Source organism: Myripristis murdjan, chromosome 12, assembly GCF_902150065.1.
Source record: "Myripristis murdjan chromosome 12, fMyrMur1.1, whole genome shotgun sequence".
Lineage (NCBI taxonomy): Eukaryota > Metazoa > Chordata > Actinopteri > Holocentriformes > Holocentridae > Myripristis > Myripristis murdjan.
Window position 1 is genome coordinate 6,803,416 of NC_043991.1, and position 22,919 is coordinate 6,826,334.

Here is a 22,919-nt window from a genome sequence, read left to right on the forward strand (position 1 = left end):
AGGGGAAAAAGTAAAAGCACCAAAAAATAGAGATTATTTATTCATTTTAGGATTGCTTTCTTTGTGATGCTCTGACAATATGATTTGGGCTGTGTCGTGGAAACATGGTGCTCGAGTCCACCCGCCGCCACACGCCCACCTCCCACCTCCTCCCCTCACCTCCTCCTCCTCCCTCCTCCCCTCCGGGCGTCAGTGACGTGCAGATAGAAAGCGGGAGCGCGCAGACCTGCCCTCCCGTCGCCATTTTTCGGTCTCGTACTTGCACTATCAGTGGCTCGGGAGCTGGGGGGCCGAGCAGAAACAAGGGAAAGTAAAAAAGACGAGGAAAAAAAGAGAAATACACCTCGGTGAGTTTGGATTCCACGTGAGCGGACAGTAACGCCGCCGGACGATGCCGTAGCGGCTCCTCAGATGCACGCAGGGGGAGACGAGCCGCTGTTGTGAATTCATTTCTTGTGTGAAGACGTGTTGCGGGCCGCCATTTTTCGCCGTACTGCCTCAAAAGTCTGCTCCGAGTCGAGAGAGGGGATTCAAAAGAGGCTTTTCCATGACGCGCGCGCCGCTGCCAGATCAAGACGATACAAAGTAACGAATTCGTTTCCGATCCGCGCGCGTCGGCCTCGAAGATATGCGGATCCATCCGAGACACTGAGGCCACCCTTTTTCCGCTCTCTAAAAACTGTCAGTGACTGGAGGCTGATCAACTGCGCTGGTAGAGAGAAGCTCGGCTTTTTCGGAAGAAGGAACGAAAAGGGGAAGCTTCATTGATCATTTGTTGCTGCGGCCTCCCTCGATGTATATGTTGCTTCCATTTTTTTTTTTTTTTTTTGGAGGGGGTGCTGCTGCTCAAACAATCACTTTCCCGTTGACTGCTGAACAGAGGACCCACATTATGTTCCAAAGTTGGATCCAGCCAGTCGCAGCCTGTCTCTGAAACATCAGGTTGTTTTTTTTTTCTTTTTTGTGTATGTGTGTATGTGTGTGTGTGTGTGTACTGGAGGTCTCTAGAGCCTGCGGCGTTTTTGGGTAGAAATCACTCAAAAACCTCGCAGGGGTTGACGAATGCCCTGCCCTGCATCTTCAAAAACCCACCGATTTGTTGTGATCGGGTAAGCCAAGTTACCACACGGACGATTTAATTTATTGTTTAGCCTGTTTTTTGCAATTTTTTGTAGTCTTTTATTAATTTATTTTTGGACAACAGCAACAGAAAAAAAAATGTCAACTGCACGGTTTGATTCGTCTGATCGGTCCGCCTGGTATTTCGGACCCGTGTCGCGACAAGAGGCGCAGAATAGACTACAAGGACAGAGACACGGCACGTTTCTGGTTCGAGACTCGTCCACTTGCCCCGGCGACTACGTGCTGTCCGTGTCGGAGAACTCCAAAGTGTCCCACTATATCATCAACTCCTTGCCCAGTAAGAGGTTCAAGATAGGCGACCAGGAGTTTGAGCACCTCCCTGCCCTCCTGGAGTTCTACAAAATCCACTACCTGGACACGACCACACTGATAGAGCCAGCCCCCAGGTAGGAGACCCGCCCTGCACCCGGCCTCACCACAAAACACCCGCTCACACTTCCCCATACATGTCAAACCGCGATATTTATGCCACATATCTCGATAGTGATACGATATATGGGTTCACGCTTATTTGAATTTTGAACCATTCTTCAGAAAAGCAGAATAATAACACCAACAAGACGTAGAAAATAGTTACTTCACATTTTATTGATCAGTGTAGTCCAGTCCCTGTTATAGGCTGCATTAAAATAAATGAAGATAAAATAAAATCAAACATTTTACTGCAGCGTCTGCTTCGACACAATGCTTCAGCAATATTTTTAAGTGTAACAAACCCTAAAAATTGAGCTTCCTTCAACAAAGCAGCATTATAACACCAACTGGATGTAGAAAATGCAGTTAGTTTTACTTTACAAAGTTTTTTTTTCTTTTATCAGAATAGAGCAATCAGTGTCTCAGGCTAACCTTAACTCTAAATTTGATATCACCCATATTGTTGGCTTTTGAGATATAAATATCACACACGTACATATCAATATAACAGTATACTATATTGTTCAGCCCTAATACATTTTACTCAAAAAATGCTGAATAATTTGAATCTATTTGTCTGTCTGTCTGTCTGTCTGCATTCCAATCAGACAGTAGTGCCAGCAGTCCTGGATTTCTACACTGATCCCCTTAAGCCCGGTGGCCACATTTGAATATGGTTGACACACCAGCACTTTCAAGTCCCATCTAGTTTACCTTTTTTTTTCAGGTTTCAGACAGGCACTGTGGTGGCCCAGGCAATGAAAAATGAAACCACTAGCAGCCAAGTGCTAAATAGTGAATTTACGCTGTGGCTTGTAGGTTTGTGTACTCTCTCAGCCACGTTTTCAGATATACAGCCATTCTTTATTAGTAGCCTAATACTCTATTACATTCCATAAATCAAATCTGCCAAGCTGCTTGATGGATACAGGTTGCCACACTGCTTTGCATGTCGCATATACACCATTTAAAAGTGTCCACATTCATATCTTGCTTCATACATATGGCTGGAGGGAAGATTTCTTGGCATATGCTAAATTCATAATAGCCCCGCCTTTGCACGCTGCTTCTGTAATCTCTCCTCGGCCAGTGTTTTGGCACATGTGGATCACCACATTTTTCACAATTGTAGAATAGGCCTTAGTACTAAAACCAGCTTTGTTATTGTTAGCCTATTGTTATGGTACAAGATGGTTTTTGTTTTTGGAATATTTGTCCCTGATTTCTTTTTTCACCACCATTTGGGTCCTCACTCCCAGAAAATACAGCACATAATTGCACCCTTAGGGACACAACAGCTTGTCACTGGGGCCTCTAAGGTGCAGCTTTTGGCCCCTTGACATTGGGAACTTATTTGTCTCCTTGTGGATTGTACCTTTTTATAGAGAGCAGTCTTGTTCCTATATTATAACCACAATATTGACTGGATGATTGTATGACCTACTTTTCATATCCACAAATCTACAAAACTTATTTCACTTCAGTGCTACACAACCATAGCCTACAAGTTAAACACTACCTTAAGTTAATATTTTGCATTACATATTTATTTATTTAGGTATTTATTTATATAGTTATATATTTAATTATCAATTCATTGTAGATAGCCTAGCAAACACTTTCTCCTAATATTGTACTGTGATATTTAGAGGAAATGGTAAATATATGTATCTTTTTGGCTTGGAAAAAGGAACACATAATTAGCTTGAGGTCTAATAATTAGCCCTAGGGGTGACATCTGTGTAGGTTGTACCTTGGAGGACAGAAATGGATTTATACTGTACCCCTGTTTCTGACAGTGTAGGCCTGTATGCTGTAGCCTACATCTTCTAATTACCACCTGAGGGTCCCTTCCCTGCCTCATTACTCTGTGATCTGCTCCCTAGGCACGTAAGCACAGTGACCGGCCCCATCCAGCCCATAGGCGGCCCAGATGAGAACCTGGAGTACGTGCGGACTCTGTACGACTTCACCGGCAGCGACGCAGAGGACCTTCCTTTCAAGAAGGGGGAGATCCTGATCATCCTGGAGAAGCCGGAGGAGCAGTGGTGGAGCGCCAAGAGCAAAGAGGGACGCGTCGGGATGATCCCCGTGCCCTACGTGGAGAAGTTGGTGCGACCTTCCCCTCACCCCGGCCAGCCCGCCCACGGCTCCCGCAACTCCAACAGCTACGGGATCCCCGAGCCCGCCCACGTCCACGCCTACGCCCAGCCCCAGACGCCCTCGCCGTTGCCTCCCGGCACTCCCGGAGCAGTCATCACCCCTCTACCGTCCATGCAGAACGGCCCCGTCATGGCCAAGGCCATCCAGAAACGAGTGCCATGTGCCTATGACAAAACAGCTCTTGCTCTAGAGGTATTGAAAAGTAATATTTCACTCCTCCTTTTTCCTCTACATATTAATTTCTGCCTACCTGTTTGTTTTTGTTGTTTGTTTTTGTCTCCCCCTACCCTGTTTCTGCTTGACTATATCCGAGATTGTCAGTTTACTTGCTGGTTAAAGCTGCACTATCATGGATGTCGACTTCTATTGGAGATTTAGTAGTCTTGTCAACACTGAACAATAAGTTTTGTTGCATCATGTATTTTTAATTCTAATGTCAATGTTAATGTAGGGCTTGGAAATTAAAAGGTTCAAATTAGGGCCAAACAATTAATCAACATATTATCGAAATTGCATTACGGCGAAGTGCAATATCTAAAAATCGAAATTCCAATGTAAAAATGATCATGCATCCTAAAATGGTAAATCGTACCGCAATATCTGTAAAATTAAAGGAATACGTCGATTTTTGATAAACAGCTATTAATAATGTGGTTTTGATGATCAAGCAGGTAGGGGCAAATAACAGAGCAGCAAAACAGTCTGATTAGTTCAGAAAATTGCATCGCTTTACTGTGTTGTAGCCTTTAGACACAGTCATGCCACTGTATTGTAGCATCAAAACTCCCCAGATGATATGTAGGCTCATATTGTAGTATCAATATATTGCCCAGCCCCCCTTCAGTTCCACCTTTCAGCCTCACATTTTCATTAAAATGAGCTAGCTAAAAGATTCAGTACAGTCAAATGATTTTGTTCCTTGAAAAATCAGAAGACGCAATGCCGGCGTTTCCAAACAACAGCAAACTCAACATTTCTGGGCTCTACAGGACAGAATATGAAATATTAAGTTGGACACTGCAGAATTCAGTATAGAGCAAAAGCACAAGATCTTTGACAGGAAAGAAATCGCATTATGCACAGTTTTCCGTAAAGTAAATCTGCATGGCAAAAGCACAAAAATAGTTTTAGCTTTTTAGGAAAAACAACAAGAGGGAGCTTTCACGGAACAGTTCTGGTTGTCAGTGTGCAAAACATCAGTGGTTGGTCAGATTTAGCCTTTACAGTCAATGCACAAGTGAGAAATGGTGTTGCACCGAGTATTTTTAGAGTGTTAGCTGGTCATCTCCTGTCAAGCTGATGCAGAAGTTTGATGAAGCCTTCTTTGCATAAAGTGAATATGAGCCTACGGTGAAGTGGGTGACCCTTTTGCATTGCTTTGTGTTGGTGACAGCTCCTCTCATTGGCAGGTGTACTCGCAAAGAGATAACGTGTTGACATTTCCCTGCCTGTTTTGGATTGAGCTCGGGTTTCTCTTTTACTGGTTTCTTGAGACTTCGATTGCTGCTCATTCTTCTCATGGCCCTCAGTTGCATTGTTATTGCAACAGCATTGCAGTAATGTAGTTTGGTCGCCCTGTCACAACTAACGGGACCAAATTGTCGTCATTCACCATGACATTGTTATCATCACCCTCCACGTCGTCAGTAGCATTTACTTAAATTGAATAACCCTTGAATGCAACAAGAAATCTTTTTATGAATGTTTCATTTGAGGTAAAGAGCTAGTGAAATTCCCTGGAATTATTATCTGCAACTAAAGTGTGTGCAAAATCAGCAAAATACAAATGTGACGCTCGTAAGAGATTGCAACAGTCTTGCGCAGTTCACTTCACCTAGAGCTGACATGACGGTGACATATGTCATGTGACAGTGAGCAATTTTTTTGACTTGTAGGTTGGGTTTGTTTGTCATTGAGAATGTGTTTCTGCAGATTTAGGTCCAAGAGTTATTATCTAGTGATAGGGATGGATCTTCTTCCCATTTTGTGGTTGGATGGGATGTTGTCAGGTCAGTGTAGATGAGTCTATATAGTTTGGAAAGGGTTTTTAGGTCTTGTGGGCTTGGTTATTCCTTCTGCTAGTACAGAAGCTTGAATATTTCACTGTTTTAACCCTATAAAGCCTGAACTATGAAAGAATTGGCAGAAAATTCCAATTTTTTGAAAGTGAACCCTTTATTTAGTCCTATAACAAAATGTAAAAAAAAAAAAAAATGTATGTGTTATTTGATAACGTCTATCATATATGATACAAATGGCTTTATAGGGTTAAGTTGACTTTATGTGTTATGACTGACTTAAGTTGTGCATATTGCTGGGAAAAAAGGTTTGTGGTCTATTTTGTATTTGTGGGTCAGTTCCTTGAACGAAAGAGGAACAAAAGATTAGTTTTGCATTATTTGTTGAAGCTGTATGATACCTTTATCTTTCCAAGTGGTGAAGTCAAGTGATATTTTTTTTTGTCCTGGGTGTGAGTGTTAATTGAACAGTATTTCTGCCGAGCTGTCAGAGTTGTAGCAATTGTGGTGTTGTAGTGAGCAATTAAAAAAAAGTATCTTTTATAAATTTTTGATTGGATAAACTCATTCAAGACAGGATCGCTAGTTGAGAGAATGCGTTCTTTATTAATAATAGGAGGAGAAACCTCGCACCTGGCTGCAGGAGATCCTCACCCACTTTTTTTTGTTCTTTCTAAAACAAATGGCCACCTTCCATCGTATAACCTAAAAAAATATCCAGCTCCGCCTCACCGACCTGGGACCGTCACGTCATGGGTGTACAAACTCTAATAGGAAACTTTATGAATCGTAGCTGAACAGGGGAAACCACCAGCGCTGCCAGGAAAGTTAATGCGGCAATCTTAAGGGATCTGTGTGTGAAAAGGGGCGTAAAGAGTGAGTCAGCAGTAAATCACATATGGCAGGACACTACTGCTGCACTTCTCTTTACGGGCTGATGCTGTCGGGCGTGTTGCACTTCTCGCGAAACCCAACCAGTGATGTCACGGTATGTATTTTTCAACAGCGGTCAGTGGCGAAGTACCTTCCTTGACATCACTGATCGGGAAGGGCCAGAACTGCAATATGGCTGAAAGTTTCAGCCCCCAGACAGCAGTGCAGCAGACATTTTCTGCTAGTGCTGACTCACTCTTAAGTTAAATGCCTCTATTCTCTATTCTTCCCCCATTCATAACATCTTCTCACTGTCCCTCTGGCTTCTGATTGGTGGAGAAATGGTTTATTAAAAAAAAAACATTAACTTGTCTTTTTTTAGCTGAACCCTTCTCCATAATGTTTCATACAGCTTTAACACGAAAGAGCAATTCTAGTGAATGTTATTGCACAGATTACATGGTCCTTTTTTCTTTTTTAATTACTATTAACATTTGTGTGTTTTTTTTTTAAAGGCTGCTAATGGAGTATGACACTGTTACCAGTTGGGCTGTATTTTTCAGCATCTTACAGCGTGGCGTTTTCTGTAACTTGCGGAAACAAAAGGGAAAAATATTGTGAAGCATGTCACACATCATGAAGATAAAGTAATATTTCCATATTGCCCACCTCTATGTGGAAAGCAGAACCAGACTCTCTACACACAAAAGCCACATCTTTTTTTAAGCCTTTTCGTCTATTGGTAAAAAGTCAGTCCGCAGCTTTGGTGACGTCACGTCTTTGCATTTCTCTTGGTTCCTTTCTCTCTAATCTTCTGGACCAAAAATATCGACTGTCTTAATCAGTCCACAGTGGTCTTTGAAGGAGAAATTTCACGTCGTCAGCTTTTGTGCTGGTAAAAATGCTGAGTAATTAGCCTCATGGCGTCCAAGCTGAGGACTCCCCAGTGCCATTTGTCAGACTCGTCTTATGGATCCCCAGTAAAGGAGCCCAGGAGGAGTAAGCTGACCGCAGCTGATGGACAGGGTGCCAGCTGGACATCAGACAGTTCTGCGAGAGCTTCACCTTTGCTCAGTGGTTTTATCGTCTAAATGAACACCAGGGTTCATTTATTGTTGATTTCTCCTGAGCTGTGACGTGAAGTCGAGCTGCAGGTCCAGAGACTACTTCTTAATCAGGTTAACAATGTCTCACAGAAATCAGTGGTTGCTAAGCCCTTTCTGTTTTGCTGGGAACAGAAAAACAGAAAACACTAATCGCCTGTGAACTTCATCTACATGAGAATATTTTTAGCATTACTGTTATGAGGCAGCTGCGGTCACAGATATGCTAGGTGTCAATAAGAGGAGGGTGGATACTAGAATGAGTTTACCATGCTGTATACCGTGTGACTTTTCCATGTGCTTTGAAAACTGTCAGCCACACACTGAGGAGTGTACTCTAAGTAGTACACTGCACTATAGCTGCCATTCTAGTGAATACACACCACCAATATTGTTGGCGCAGTCAGAAAGCCCATTATCGGTAATATTCAAATCAATATTCGGCTTTAGTTATTTATGGGCGTCATTGTCCGGACTTTAATATTGATGAAAAATACATGATGACATGGATGAATTGATTTCTACGCTCAAAAATGGGCACGCAGTTCCAGCTCTGGTAATGGTTCATATATATGTGTGTGTGTGCGCACTCAAACACACAGTACTGGCGTGATTATCCAGTAATAGTTGGTGTCGGCTAAGAGGCTACTTTCAGTTTGTCCATGGCCTAGTTTGTCAGATGAGATCTTATCAAATCTCTGTGGCGTGGCTGCAGACAATATGCAAATGTTGCAGATGTTAACTGCATCTGCTGGCCTTTCGAAGACAGTTTCCGTGGTTAAGACTTTCTTTAATCGCTTAAATGAAATTTTAGGACTGCTTGATTTTCTTTTGACAGCTTGCATGATTTCCTCTTGCCAGTATCTTAAGAAATAATTAATAATATTACCACTGTACTGCCAGACACAGCTATTTCTTGCCTTTTTTAAATTAATTTTGTGCCAATGAAATGCATGTAAAAACAGGTGAAAATATGTTGACATTATTTGAGGCACTTGTACATGTCAATTCAAACTTGGGATATTGTTCACTGGGAGTTTAGTAGTAGTAGTTTAGTTGCAGTGTGAATAATTTGGGGTGTGGTTAAAAATGAACATTTTACACCTTATCATCTTACAGAGTTGCATCTTTGGGGGAGGTGCACACACGCTCTGACGGCAGAGCCCACAAGGCATTTTGCCGCAGAAATATAAATTGGCCTGCGGGTCACATTCCCTTTATAATCAAGACAGAAGTGTCCAACATGGGTAAATATATTCTGAACAGAGAGGGAGTTGGAAAGAAAAATGGAATTCAAACAGTTGCTTGCAAAACAAAATTTTATCACTTCAGCTCCGCCAGCAACCAGCAGCTTAATTAGGTGATTGAGTGTTTTGTTGGCCTGCAATATTAAAGAGATTTTATGGTGCTTGGCCCAAAGAGGACACATTCTAGGGACCATTGACTTCCATTCATTTCTGATGCTCACTCACTTTCATCCAGCCGTTCCACTTCTCATACTCGCCCGTTCCTAATCAGGGTAGTGGGTACTTTTATTTGTGGCACTTACACCAAATGCCAAAAAAAACAAAAATGAAATACAGAACATCTCCTCTTGGCTTTGCCGGCTGTTGTTACCCAGAGGAGATTAATTTGGCTGAGCCGGTGAGGTAGTTGGCAAACCGAGGCAGCGTGACTCGCAAGAAACTTCACAGTCGTCAGTAAATCTTGGAACCAGGTGTTGCAGATCTGCAGTGAATGTGCTCTCCAGCTCCATGGACTACTTGAAAAAAGATAACTATCAACCCAGTTACCTGTTTGTAATGGACACTCACTCTCACAGGCTCGCCCCCAGTATCATTTGACAAAAACACATCTGAAGCTTTTCTGGATGGTCTTTAGTGGTAGCCTTAGCGAAATCCAAATCTCAAAACTTCTTGTTTTTTGGGTTAAAATATATTTTTTTATTGCAAAGAAGAGCAGGTGATATGTATTGCATAATATTGTGGATAAGATGGATTTAAGGATGTTTTCCTCATTCGGCTATAAATAGTAAACTGAGTAACATATCAGTCTTGTTGGCAGAGCGAACTGTGACATTGCAGATTTTTTTGCTGAGCCAGACGGTTTGCAGTGTGATGCCCACTCAGTGAAGACACTGATGTAGTGTGGCGGGCTGGATGTCAAGTGACGATGTCGGAAAAGCTCCTCGTAGTGGGCTGCCTGCGTTATACATAAACACAATACACATTAGCCGGGTTTAATTGTGTTCGGTTGAATTATTACTTTTACACATCAAACAGAAAAGTGGAGCCGAGCCGACAATGAGATGCAGCTTCATTCATAAGCATTCGGCATGTACAATACCAGATTTTTCCTCGGTGTCATCGGTGGGTGGGGGAAATAGAGCTGAAGTCGCAGGAGAAATTTGCAAATGGGGGAGGTGGCCCTGATTAGATCAGTGCAATCAATCTGGAAAGATGTTTGAATGAAATAAGACATCTCTCACTCTACTCTCCGGCTGTGTCTTCCTCCCTTGGATTGTCGCTTCTTCTTTCTGGAGGGGAATTAGTCTGCCAGGATTGATCAGTGCATATGGCCTCTCGTGTGGCTGCTCTTTGGGTGGCCTTGAAGGAACTGGAGACGTTTAAGGAGAGATGTGCGTGCAAGAGAACGATGTGTAAGGTGTGTGTGTGTGTGTAGGTGTGGAGATTAAATCACGATAAGATCTAAAAGCAGGTTGAGTCTTCTTGGTTTTTGCGATTTTTTTTTTTTTGTTTTTTTGTGATGATGCCATCAGCTCACCCCACCGTTGGAAATTATGATGATAAAAGTTTGACACTCGGGTTTGACACTTGAAGCATTTCCATTGGTATCACAACATCACCAGAGAAAATGATTGGTGATTTTGAAACTGCTTTTGAGATTGTTTTCACTTGTCAGTGGTCATCAACTCCTCGTTATCAGAAGCTTGTTTTTCCATCTGCCATAAAGTGGGTCACAGGTTGAGTGTCTGTGTGTGCTTAAATGCAGTTTTATGCTATAGGCCTGTGCTTGTTAGCATTTCTGTCAGGAGGAAGGCTGACTATAATACCCAGGATTAAGAGATTGGCAAAACCTGCAGGTTGACTTAGTGGAAATTGGATGCTGCAGAAGCCTCTGGATTAAGTTAAATCTCAGTTGATGAGATTGTTTGCGCGAGAGTATTTCTTTCTAGTAGTTTTTTTATTTTTATTTTTTAAAAAATCTTAGCTGCAGTTTCAAGAAATGCAGGTGATGGCGGCTTGCTGTTGAGTGCAGATAATACGAGCATCTGTTGGGGTGTTTCCTGTCATGATACGCACATGCACAGAATTAGCGAAGAGCCTCTGCGCTCAAACAATTTCCTTTTCAGCCACACTGCACAGTAGAAACGTCCCCAACGGTAGATTGAAGTCCTGCTGGGCGAGCTTAAGGAGGCTTAAAAGCACGAGGTCATTAGTTCAGATCAAACCAGCGGCGTGTTCTGCTCCCACAAATGGGGACGCCATCATTCTTCAGCGCCGCTCGAGTCGTCTCCGGCCTTTCGGTTTGCGCCTGAGAACAAGAAAGGCAGAAGAATCTCTTCACAGAGCTGCATCTCCCATCGCTCAGAGTCACTCAGGGCATTTCTGTGTCTCTCAAACTCATGGTGGAGTTCAGCAGGGCTTCCCTCTCATTTGTACACAACTCACGCCACTTCTACACCACAGATAGATGGATAGAAAGATTTTATTTTTGGGCTACCACACTAGCATCCAACAGATAACATGTAAAAATCCATTTAATTGCCATTCCATGTAACATATTAGCCTATTAGCTGTTGAAACTACATGCAAAATTTTGAAAAGGCTTGCTTTTGGAAATGTTGTATTGTTGGTGTTTGCCTGTAGTCAAGTCACTTTTATTCATGCAGCACATTTAAAAACAACAGGCGTTAACCCAAAGTGCTTTACAGTTGTGGCAGAAGGATTTACAATACAGATGTACAAGATTTAAAGAGTAAAACCTAAAAGCCAGGAGTAAAATGGAAAAGGCATCGAAGAAAAAATGTGAAATCAAGTATTAAAATAAGAAATTAAGAAATCAGAAGGACGATAAGAGACCAGCCTTGATCCAAGGACTTTTTAAGGAGATTAGTTTGCACCTTTTGAAACATTTTCATTTTTTTGTTTCTTGTGAAATTCTCATAGTGGATACATGAAAGGAGCCGTACGTATGAAAACGCATGAAAACTTGCTCCGCCGCTTTAAATCCAGACTGTCTTTAGACGGAGTGCAAAAGCCAGAATGCATAGGGAATGTGCTCTAAAGGAACATGACTCATTTATATTTTAGTAACTTTAACCCAAAGAAGCAGGCCACTGGAAACCCTGGGAATTGGCTCTGAGAAAAGGAGCTAAAGTGTTGTTCCATGTGACTTTTTTTTTTTCTTTGATTCTTTCCTTTTTGGTGTGAAAACATGCACTCATCTCAACTCCCCCTCTCTGTCTGTTCTGTGTGGCTGACGCCGGCTCAGAGTAGGTCATGGCCTACAGCAGAAACCCTACAGTTTTGTAGCACGGCTATTTTTGGGCCTCTTGGGCTCAGGAAGCAGAAGCTCCGAGTCATTATTTATTCACTTATGAACCAGGCTGGTCTCCAACAAGTGAAATCAGGTTATGTCCTCACTGTTGGCAGCTTTTACATTAACGTCTCAAACATCCCAAGCAATTTAATTATATATATATGTAAAAAAAACACTCTTCAAAGCCTCTGTGAAGGGTATTTCATTATCAGTATAGCTGCTTTCAGGTAGAAGTCGATGATGGGGCAAAAATCTAATATAGTCTTTTCAATTTTTGTATGGCAGCAGTGCACAATCTGTTTTTCTTATAATTTCAATTGTAAAAGGTGAAGCGGTTCTAGCACTGAAGGGTGGAGTGATGACTGCCAACAGTTTGGTGCACATAAAAGCAAATGTGGTCTGCGTCTAATCCCCCGGTATTTTGTCTGTTAATACTTAAACAGTAACACCACAACACTTTAAATAATACAACACTGTTGATGGGAAAAATGGACAAGGCTGCTACATTGTTTTATTCCCACTTCTTTATCTCAAGGTGATAACAGTGTAAGGTTGACCTCCTCGTTCTTCTGAGGCCGTCCTTTCCTGTGGAAGCTCGTGATTAAACGGGGAATCGTCGCCGCTGCAGAATGAGTGAAGGATTTTCATCTCAGATAATGTCCAGGCCTCAACGCCCTTGACCCTTAATGCTGAACTTTAAGCCACGGACGTCGCGTCCTCCACGTTTCGGTTTTAATCACGCTCTCCGCGATGCCGACGTTCTCCTCCTAATCCTGATAAAGAGCATATGGCCCGAGCCGATTGGGGTCACACACACAATGTCACATATGAGCGAAAATGTGTGTGTGTTCCTCCGTCATCTGTCAAAAACCAGACGTGCAGATCTGACTTATATTGTAGAGACGTCCTCGCTCGCGGATGCATGTAGATGCTGTTTGATCAAACATCCGACTGGAAGAGTTAACGCCGTCCTGTCTAACAGCATTAGGCCCTAAAAGTCATGAAATAGTCTTAAATTTTAAGGTTATGAGGTCTTAATTTCCACAGTATAATGTTGTCGAATTCAGTTTATCCATCTTTTCATTTCTTTTTGTCAAAAATTGACAAACTCTTCTGCATTAAATTCAACATTTCTGATGTTTCAGAACTCTAAACCTTGAGCTGAACTTAATACTTTATTAAAATGAGTAACCTACAACAGGTTCAGTGTAGCACGTCAATATTACTTACTGTGATGCACTACATTTACATGCACATAGGAAACCAGATTATTCTCCTCCTGAATCGATTGTTTTTTTAGTTTTGCATCATATTGACTATCATCAGCTTGCATAACTTTTTAGTTTATGTAAATCTTCCTAAATGGTTTATTTGCAAGTCAAATTAAGTTTCAACAGACAACCACGCTCCAGTTAATGAATCATAATTAATGTTATTATTATTGGTAGTGGTAGTAGTCGAAGTATTTTCCTGGCTAACATGAGGGGAGGTAGTGTATCAGCATAATCGGTCTCACAAGAAACACTTTCTGTCGTTTCTGTTCCCCCCCTTCAGGAAAGTCGTCGGTGACTGTGAGCTGCAGGGAAAAATGTAAAACCTGACAACATTGATCGGTTTAAGTATTACATCCTAATGTGTTGTTTTTATGCAGTTTTTACGTGTTGTTTTGTTTCCTGTGATATGGTGTTATTGTAGGACTGAAACTGTGATTCTTGGCCTGTATCAAGGTTAAAAATAAAAAAAAAAGTGTGTAGTTTTCCTGTAACTCTGCCCTGAAAATGATACTAACACCACTGCCCCGGCTCAAAGTGTGTATGAAGTGTCAAACTGCCACACACTGCTGTCAAAATGGCACGTGTGTGTGTTTCAGCTCCATTGTAGACCCGCAATCATGTCACGTGATATTTGTTGTGAAGAATAATCTTCATCTTAATATCGATTTGGCCTTGTTGTGGTGCTGAGTGATGGATATCAAGATGTCTCTGACTGAATACCTCAATATTTACACACACAGGAGATTTTTGGTGAACAGTCCTCGGTGATGTGGATATTATGACCAAAGAGGCAAATAACAGAACAGCTAAAACTGTCTAATAAGAAATCAGATCCCTTTACTGTAATGTCCGAAATCTCAGATATCCAAGTCATAACAATAATAATCTTTGTCATAACATCAATATATCGCCCAGCTCTGTCTTCATGATGTCATATCTTTACACACAACACTCTGGTTTTGGTTTTATTTATTAGCACATATGAAACAAAACAGCAGACATACAACAACAAACGCAAGAAGAAGTGCAAGTGAGATTTAAATAATAATAATAATAATTGTACTTATAGAAGGCTTATAGAAGGAATCTGACTTCAATAAGCATTATAAACGAAAAAAAAAAAAGAAAATGTAATCCACAGAAATAAACATAAAAGCAAACAACATGTATGCAACACTTGACAAAATCATCAAATTCTGTAATGGAAATTTGAATGGTAAAATTTGCGGGCAGCCACTTGATTCTTTTGTCAATCGGACAGTGGAGGTCGGCAGATAGTGGGTCTTTAAAGGCCGATTATAATAATGATAGTTTGGGGCAGGAAAAAAACGATACCTGATGAATTGGCCGATGTGATCTTCCAAAAGCACCCTGCATGGAAAAAAAAAAATGAAAAATTGTCTTGGACTTTATTAGAAAACTGAATAACTGTTGAACTGAACATCTAAGTCAAAGCACTAAACACCTAAATAAGAGATAAATGTGTATCACTAAACATGAAGTGCAGAGTCATTTATAAAGAAATCTGGAACTGAAAATCAAACCATAAAAAAATCTAGGATGTATATTTTGTTTTGTTTTGCTTGTTTGAGCAGTTTTACCCCTTAAAGTCAGTAAAATCCAGTAGAGAAGCCGGATATTGAGTTTGTCTGCAGTGTTGAGCTTTACAGCAGGAATAATTTCACTATATTATTTTGGACTTTTGCAGAATTAAATTTATTATTGTACAAATTTGTTTCATTATCGTTTACAGTATTTAGAGACCTCATGAAATGGACTCTTACTTTCTTGATTTGATGTATTTCCTGGGTTTGGGAAGAGAAAAACTTTTATTTTGAAGGGTTGAGGTGGATGAGCGAGGACGTGTAAAGATTTGTGAAGATTTTTTTAGTTGAACTTTTTAATTGACACCCACTAGTGCAGGATGATGCTCTGTTTTACAGGAAGTAGACGTCATGTGAGGTCATTTTATTCATATGTTAATTCCCATGTGAAACATTAAAGTTATTTATTCATGTGCCTGAGGACAAAGTCATTTTTGTGTCATTTAATTTATCAGAGCCAAGTCCTGCCGATACCTTTTATTTTATAAAACGTCCTTGTGGTGCAGATTAATTGGTCGACCTCCATCTTTAACCCCTGTCCCCTCCTCTTCGTCTCCGCAGGTCGGCGACATCGTCATGGTGACGCGGATGAACATCAGCGGCCAGTGGGAGGGGGAGGTGAACGGGCGGAGGGGCCTCTTCCCGTTCACCCACGTCAAAATAATGGACCCCCAGAATCCGGACGAGAGTGACTGACCTAAGAGTCGGAGCGGAGCCTCTCCCCACTATCGACCTACACCCGAACCCCGCTGGCCGTCTCCACCCTCCCCGCCAGTGTTACCACGGTTACGCGCTTGCCTGCTTGGGGCTGCACCACGATAGCTCTGTTGTTGCCGACCGACGCGAGGCTTTCTGACTGTTTACAGCTTTGGATTCCCGACTAAAACCCCGACCCCACCACAAGTTCCTCTATCCCAAGTCTTGGTTGTAGGCTGGGCGACGTTTGGTGTCCTTTTTCATTTCCACATCCTTTGGGCATCCCTGTGTTTGTATGCGTGCGTGCGTGTGTGTGTGTGTGTGTGTGTGTGCGTGTGTGTGGATATTTACATTACACCACATCTGATCTATTGATTATTTTGTGTCTCCAAGTGTTTGATAATGTTTGAGTTCTTTTTTTGGATTTTTGAAAGCATCAGTGTGTGTGTGCGTGCGTGCGCGTGTGTGTGTGTGTTTTGCATTGTTGAGGACATTTGTACGAAATAGGGAAATGCCGAGAATCCCTACGGACTGAGGCGAGAGCACTGAGGCATTGAGGAGCTGAGCAGCCAGTTAAACGTCATTTCTCCAAACAATCAAGTCACTGTTGTACCTTAACCATCACCACGAGCGCACACACACACACACACACACACGCAGGTTTATTTGCCACGAGTTATTCAGGTCGACAGGTTTTTGATATATATATATATATTACAAGTGTGTGTGATGTGTGTGTCCTGACTGACAGAAAGAGACTGGAGAGGGACAGGCTTGACACGACTCTGGCTGACAGGATTCCTCGTATTTAACTGTTTTCTCAAGGCGTGTGAAAAAAGCCGTATGTGATTTCATCTCTTATTATTTGTGCCATATGATCCGCAGTACGATTGACGTGTTTTATTTTAAGACGTGGAGCAGATGAGTGCGGTTGTGTGTGTGTGTCCACCAGGTACATCTCTTTCCAGTCCTGGCTTGTGTTTCCACATTATTTTCCAATCGAAAGGACAGCGCTTAGAGATCCGTAGGTTTTTTTTTCTTTTTTGTTTGTTTGTTTTTTTTTCCAGCGCTCCAGAAGCACCAAGCACTAGACTCAATAAAAACCTAAAAAATCTTGTTTTGCAAAGGAATGCCAAGCTTGGAACAGGTTTTCAAAAGTCCAAATCGCAGAGTTAAAAAAAAAAAAAAAAAAAGGCAGTAGCCCCAACCAGCACTTGCCACACAAACATCCGATTAGCGCTGCTAGCTGGAAGAAATAAAAAAATAAAAATAAAAAATGGAAAAAAAAAAAAAACAACGTGCCCGTGAGGTACAAGGGCTTTTCACCGACGTGGACGCACGCCACGTCTGATGGTATAGGTCGGGGTGGGGGGGTGGGGGGAGGAAAGGAGGGCAAAATTTTCTCAGCAAGCCAATGAGATCCCGTCAATGCCTTTTTTCGGAGAGTAAGAGAAGAGAAATGCAACTTTTTAGCACATGCAATCCCCTCGCTGAACCTTTTCGTTTTTAATGTGACGTTCCCTCCCGTCTCTTTAGACTTCAGCCGCCTTTAAATTCCTGAAATGTTGGGTCTGTGCAAGGTTTTTCCCTGTTGTTTTTTTTTTTTTTTTTTTTGGTTTATTTTTTAATGCAAGCAGATCCAAATAGAGTAGTGGAAACTCCTGGCTCACACGAGGCTGAAATCAGTCACATTACTCGATCAGTAGGAGCTGAGGATGAAACTTTTGTGCAAACAGTGCTGACCCCGAGATTTCTGCTGTAAAGACGAACCCCAACCCCCTAACCCCCCCACCCCCACCCCGCCCCCCCCATGTTGTCTCCACCTTTAGTGCTTTTCCCCTCAGATCCCCGCTCAGCCTTCCACTCAGTAGTTACATCATCGTTCAACTTTCAGTCGTATCCCAGTCCTTTTTTATTTCGTTCTTGTTTCTGTAGTCAGCTGTTGAATCAAGCTTTTTTTTTTTTTTTTTTTTTTTGTTAAATGAACTGTTGAATTAAAAAAAAAAGAAAAAAGAACTTTGACCGAAGGTGACTTTTTCAAAAGGGAAAAAAAATGCCTGCTGGTTGCCTCTGTGCATGACCTCTTGGCCAGGAGGTGATTTTTTTTTTTTTTTTTTTTTTTTTTTTTTTCCTGGCCAAATGCTGCTTTATGTCATTTCTTATGTCCCGATTAAATAATTAAAAAATAAAAAAAAAAAAAGAAAAGAAAAAAGTTTGACTTATTTTAATGCCGCCTGGTCTGGAAATCAAACCAATGTGTGGTTTTCCTCGTCAGCCTTCATGAAACCTACTAATTAAAGCAATACACCCAGACGATTTCTTTCTCGAGGTGAACTTGCTTTCCGTCATGCTTCAGATTTGATTTGTAAAGGCATTAACAGTATTACTGTGCTCTTTTTTTCTCATATTCTAGGAAAGCCTCTGTTGTCTTTTACTTAAAAATGGAAAAAATTGTGCCTTTTATTTTCTTATACCATTTACATGTGTTAATATTTCCCATGGTTAACACCCGTGCTGGTATGGACCCTTTATGTACAGAACAAGTAAATAAAATTTACGTCTACTTCTTTAAGTCGCTCCGCCTGGTTTCTTCTTCGTCAGAGATCGACAGTGATGTTTGTTTGTTTGTTTGTTTGTTTTTGTTGTGTTGCACCACAGATGGTTTGAGGGTGGATCTGCAGCAGCCTGGTGTTTTTAGAGCACAGGACAGTTGCTCTACGTCTATTTTTTTTTTTTTTTTATCAGTTCTAGTTTTGATTCTGGCTGCGCCCAGGAGAAAGGAAGCAATTAATGAATTTTAATGAAGTGCTAATAAAAGAAAGCCGGCGTTTCACTGACCTAGAGAGAGAGAGAGAGCGAGAGAGGGAGAGCGAGGGAATGGAAAACTTTTCAAGGGCACGGTTTCAGATCGTGTGTGTGTGTTCTCCCACAATTACCATGCAACAACTTTGCACTTTTCAAGCCAGATATTATGTACTGTCCAAATAATAAATATGAGCCAATACATCTTACATGCTTAAGATTTAGTATAAGTTATTTAATGTTTATTTGACATTTAATATAAGGTAATTGGACTGTGCAAGAGACACAGTGATAATATTTAGTCAGCTGTGAGTTAAGACTGCCTTCAAGTTTCAGTGGATGTTATCCATGTTATCTTGGCAAAGTGTTTCACAGAGCACCAAAGTAAAGAATCGACTTTCCTCGCATTTAATTATGGATGCAACTGTGAGGTCGACATGTTGTTTCGGAGAATGTTTGTATATAATTAGACCGGGAGGTACAGTGTAGGGACAGGAGAAAATTACCAAAATATAACCAATGTGACAAAATCTTTCTCTGAAATTCACTATCCAGTCTTCTATCTAAGCAAAGGGAGTCTGTTCAAATGATGAAGTCTGTATCCGACTATATTCCTGCTTAAAACTAACCTCAGCACAAGACTGAATATATAACATTCACCTTTTCACTCACCTGCAATGCTCATTTGAATGAGAAAGAAGATTTCCCCAAAATCAGTCTTAGATTTGCATAAGGTTAATCTTGATCAGATCTTAAAAAGCATTAAATTTAACTTTCTGAAACGGGTAGACACCATGTATGTGTGTCAACAATTAAAAATTAAGTTTCTAGCTAAACCTAAATCATAATTTGTTCTGGTGTTGTGTTATATTTTATTGTGTAAAGTCTTGGTGTCATGTTTCTGAATCAGTCGCTATCTTTTATTTTGGACGAAACTCTTAATTTGACCACATGTGGTGATGGAGAGGTGACATGGATGAGCAGGTGCACATGGGAAGCAGGGCTCCAGCTCATCACTGAGACCCACCGGAGCCCAGAAAAATAAGGCCAGTTACATAACTGTCTCCATGTGGAGGAGCCGCCGGCACGCAGGCATCTACAGGAACTGTGCCATCACGCCACGGCCGAGGAGAGACACCCTGCTGCTGGGACGACAGGAGACGACAACAAGAGACAGCAAGAGACAACAACGAGAGACAACAAGAGACAGCAACAAGAGACAGCAAGAGACAACAAGAGACAACAGGAGACAATATGAGACAAGAGACAACAGGAAACAACGAGAGACAACAGGAGACACTATGAGACAACGAAACACAACAAGAGACAGAAAGAGACAACAGGAGACAATATGAGACAAGAGACAAGACAAGAGACAACAGGAAACAACAAGAGACAACGAAACACAACAAGAGACAGTAAGAGACAACGAGACAATATGAGACAACAAGAGACGAGACACAACAAGAGACAGTAAGAGACAACGAGAGACAACAGGAGACAATATGAGACAAGAGACAACAAGGTAAGAGACAACAAGAGACAACGAAACACAACAAGAGACAACAACAAGAGACGAGTCAACATGAGACAAGAGACAACAAGAGACAACAAGAAACAACAAGAAACAACAGGAGACAACAAGAGACAACGAGACAATATGAGACAAGAGACAACAACAAGAGACAACAGGAGACAATATAAGACAACAAGAGACAACGAAATACAACAAGAGACAACAGGATAAAACAAGAGACAAGACACAATAAGAAACAACAAGAGACAACAAGAGTCAACATGAGACAAGAGACAACAACAGGAGACAACAAGAAACAACAAGAGACAAGAAGAGACGAGAAGAGACAGCAAGAGACAACGAGAGACAATAAGACAAGAGACACTGAGAGACAACAAGAAACAAAAAGAAATAAAAAGAAACAATAGACAATAAGAGACAACAAGAAATGATGAGACAAGACACAACAAGACACAGCAAGACACAACAAGAGACAACAATGGACGACAAGAGAAGAGAAGAAACATTTTGTGGCACTAAAGTGAAACACAGACGCAGCCGGATTGTTTTGTTTTCCAGTCTGATGACTCAGATCAAATCATGGATATAAACACGTCCATCACCAAGTGCAGGTCAGATAAAACAGATTCAACTGAGAGACATGAATGCACATTAAATATTAAGACGACTGCACATGTGACTGGCAATATTCACATGTGAACAAACATTTTCACATGTGAACTTTAACATTTCACATTTGATTTGCTTTTCACATGTGTTTTTTTTTTTTTTTTTGGGGGGGGGGGGTCACATGTGAAAGAAGACAATGCCACATGTGAACACGATATTTTCACATGTGATTTGCTGTTCTCACGTGATTGAAAATGAATTTCCACGTGTGAAAAGAAACTTGGTCGCACAAAGTCAAGTGGAACGAGCATTTTCACATGTTGACCGGCTTCCGAACTAGAATGTAGCACATGTGAAATAAACGACACGTGGTTTTGGAACATGTGTTTCTCATGTTGCTTTCACATGTGGACGCAGATCACACGTGGATTTTTTTCATAAGTGTTATGAAGACGTCAGGGGCGCCGTATATGGGGAAAAGTTAGGACAATTCCAAGGGCCCTTACCTGACAGGGGCCCCCCAAAAAATAGGTAAAAACGAATAAAAGATTATTAAACCATCATCGAGTAAATATATATATATTTTGTCATGGGGCCCAAAATTCATGGCAGCACCCCTGGAAGACGTCTTTAAGCAGCCAAGTTGTTATTTGGGTTGTGCAGTCTGCATAAGAACAGATGACAGTTTGAAGACATAATAAATATAATAAATATAATAAATAAAAAAATGAAGAGAATCAACGATATTTCCAAAACACTGGAGATTATTTGTCAGTTTTGAAAGTGTTTTCAGAGTTGGAAACGAGTGCCCAATTCTGTGTTTTCTGCTCGGTCTGTCATCGCAGGCTGTCGACGCCGCACACGCTCTGTGTTTGGCGTTGTGCAGGCGGCGCTCTGCCCTCGCCCTGCCTTGCTGCGTGGCAGCGAGCCGAGTTAAACTGTCATTAAAGCAGCTCGATGGATTCATCTGGACGGTGATCAGGGGACGGCTGCAGTGCGAAGAGCTGCGATGAGCCAACCTGAGCTCGGGCTGGCGTCTCCTCAGGGTGTCGTGTCTGCATGTCTGTGTGTATATGTATATATGTGTGTGTGTGTGTGTGTGTGTGTGTGTGTGTGTGTGTGTGAGAGAGAGAGTGCATGCCTGAGTTGTTATTATGTGCATATGTAATTGGATGTGTGCCACGGGTTAGTCGATGCTGGCCTTTCTACAGTCCATTAGCACCATTGCCCTCCAGCTGGCTGTGCTGGCTGACTGTCCAACACACACACACACACACACACACACACACACGCAGTTACCTCCAATGAACTGATGCAAAACACACCATAGTGCTGTGTGCCAGCGTTATTATACTGCATGCATTTGCAATGATGGCCTTGCAGTTTGTGTGTGTGTGTGTATGTGTGTGTGTGTATGCAATAATTTATACCTGTAGGACTTTCCAGTAACTCAATAGTGCAGTACACATCATTGTATATATGGTCTATCCTTTTTTTTTACATATTCTCAATTTCTTATTTTGGTATTTATTGTTGTAATGTTTCTGCAGGATTAATGTTTATATTTATATATGATGCACATGCTTTTTTACAACTGGGATTAATCCACCAAGTAGGATTAATGCATATATTTCACATGCACATAATTCATACTTTTTTTTTCTTTTTTTTTTTACAGATTTCTAATGCTCATATTTTTATATTTAGATTTTTCTGATTTCTGATGCGTATGAGCACAGTCAGTCTGTCTTGTCACCAAATTTTAGTGCCACTAATACTGAAGTCTTTGGAATGGGCTTTAAAAATTAATCCTGCTATAATTATAACCCACGACCTTTGCTGTTTGAGCTCTGACAGGCCCGAGGTGCGACTACATAACCAAACACACCTTGCATAATGCAGACTGGTGGATATTTATCCAGTGTGTGTGTGTGTGTGTGTGTGTGTGTGTTAATTGTCCTTGTTATTGGCCTCGAGACATCAGGCAGCCTAAAGCTCGCTCCAGCCTCGCTCGATCCAACAGCTGCACAATTTTTAGGACATTTTCTTAAACCAACATGTCAGATGTGAGGCGGTGAACAACAGAACAAATACAAAGAACCTTCGACACCTGGCTGCAC

The 22,919-nt window shown here is 41.4% G+C and overlaps 1 protein-coding gene across 3 annotated transcripts; it reads left to right on the forward strand.

The window, feature by feature from the left end:
- The first annotated feature begins 239 nt into the window (after nucleotides 1-239).
- crkl (v-crk avian sarcoma virus CT10 oncogene homolog-like) lies at nucleotides 240-22,750 on the forward strand. 3 transcript variants are annotated; one of them, XR_003929087.1, is made up of 4 exons: nucleotides 240-1,529; nucleotides 3,444-3,912; nucleotides 15,717-16,781; nucleotides 22,722-22,750. XR_003929087.1 is itself a non-coding variant. In XM_030065281.1 (4 exons), the coding sequence occupies exons 2-4, from the start codon at nucleotides 1,219-1,221 to the stop codon at nucleotides 15,849-15,851; spliced, it is 915 nt and encodes a 304-aa protein (XP_029921141.1). In that variant the 5' UTR covers nucleotides 240-1,109; nucleotides 1,205-1,218; the 3' UTR covers nucleotides 15,852-18,423. The 3 variants fall into 3 exon arrangements, 2 of the variants coding, with proteins under 2 accessions (XP_029921141.1, XP_029921140.1); XM_030065281.1 differs by lacking the exon at nucleotides 22,722-22,750 and having other exon boundaries at nucleotides 240-1,109; nucleotides 1,205-1,529; nucleotides 15,717-18,423; XM_030065280.1 differs by lacking the exon at nucleotides 22,722-22,750 and having other exon boundaries at nucleotides 15,717-18,423.
- Nucleotides 22,751-22,919: the final 169 nt, after the last annotated feature.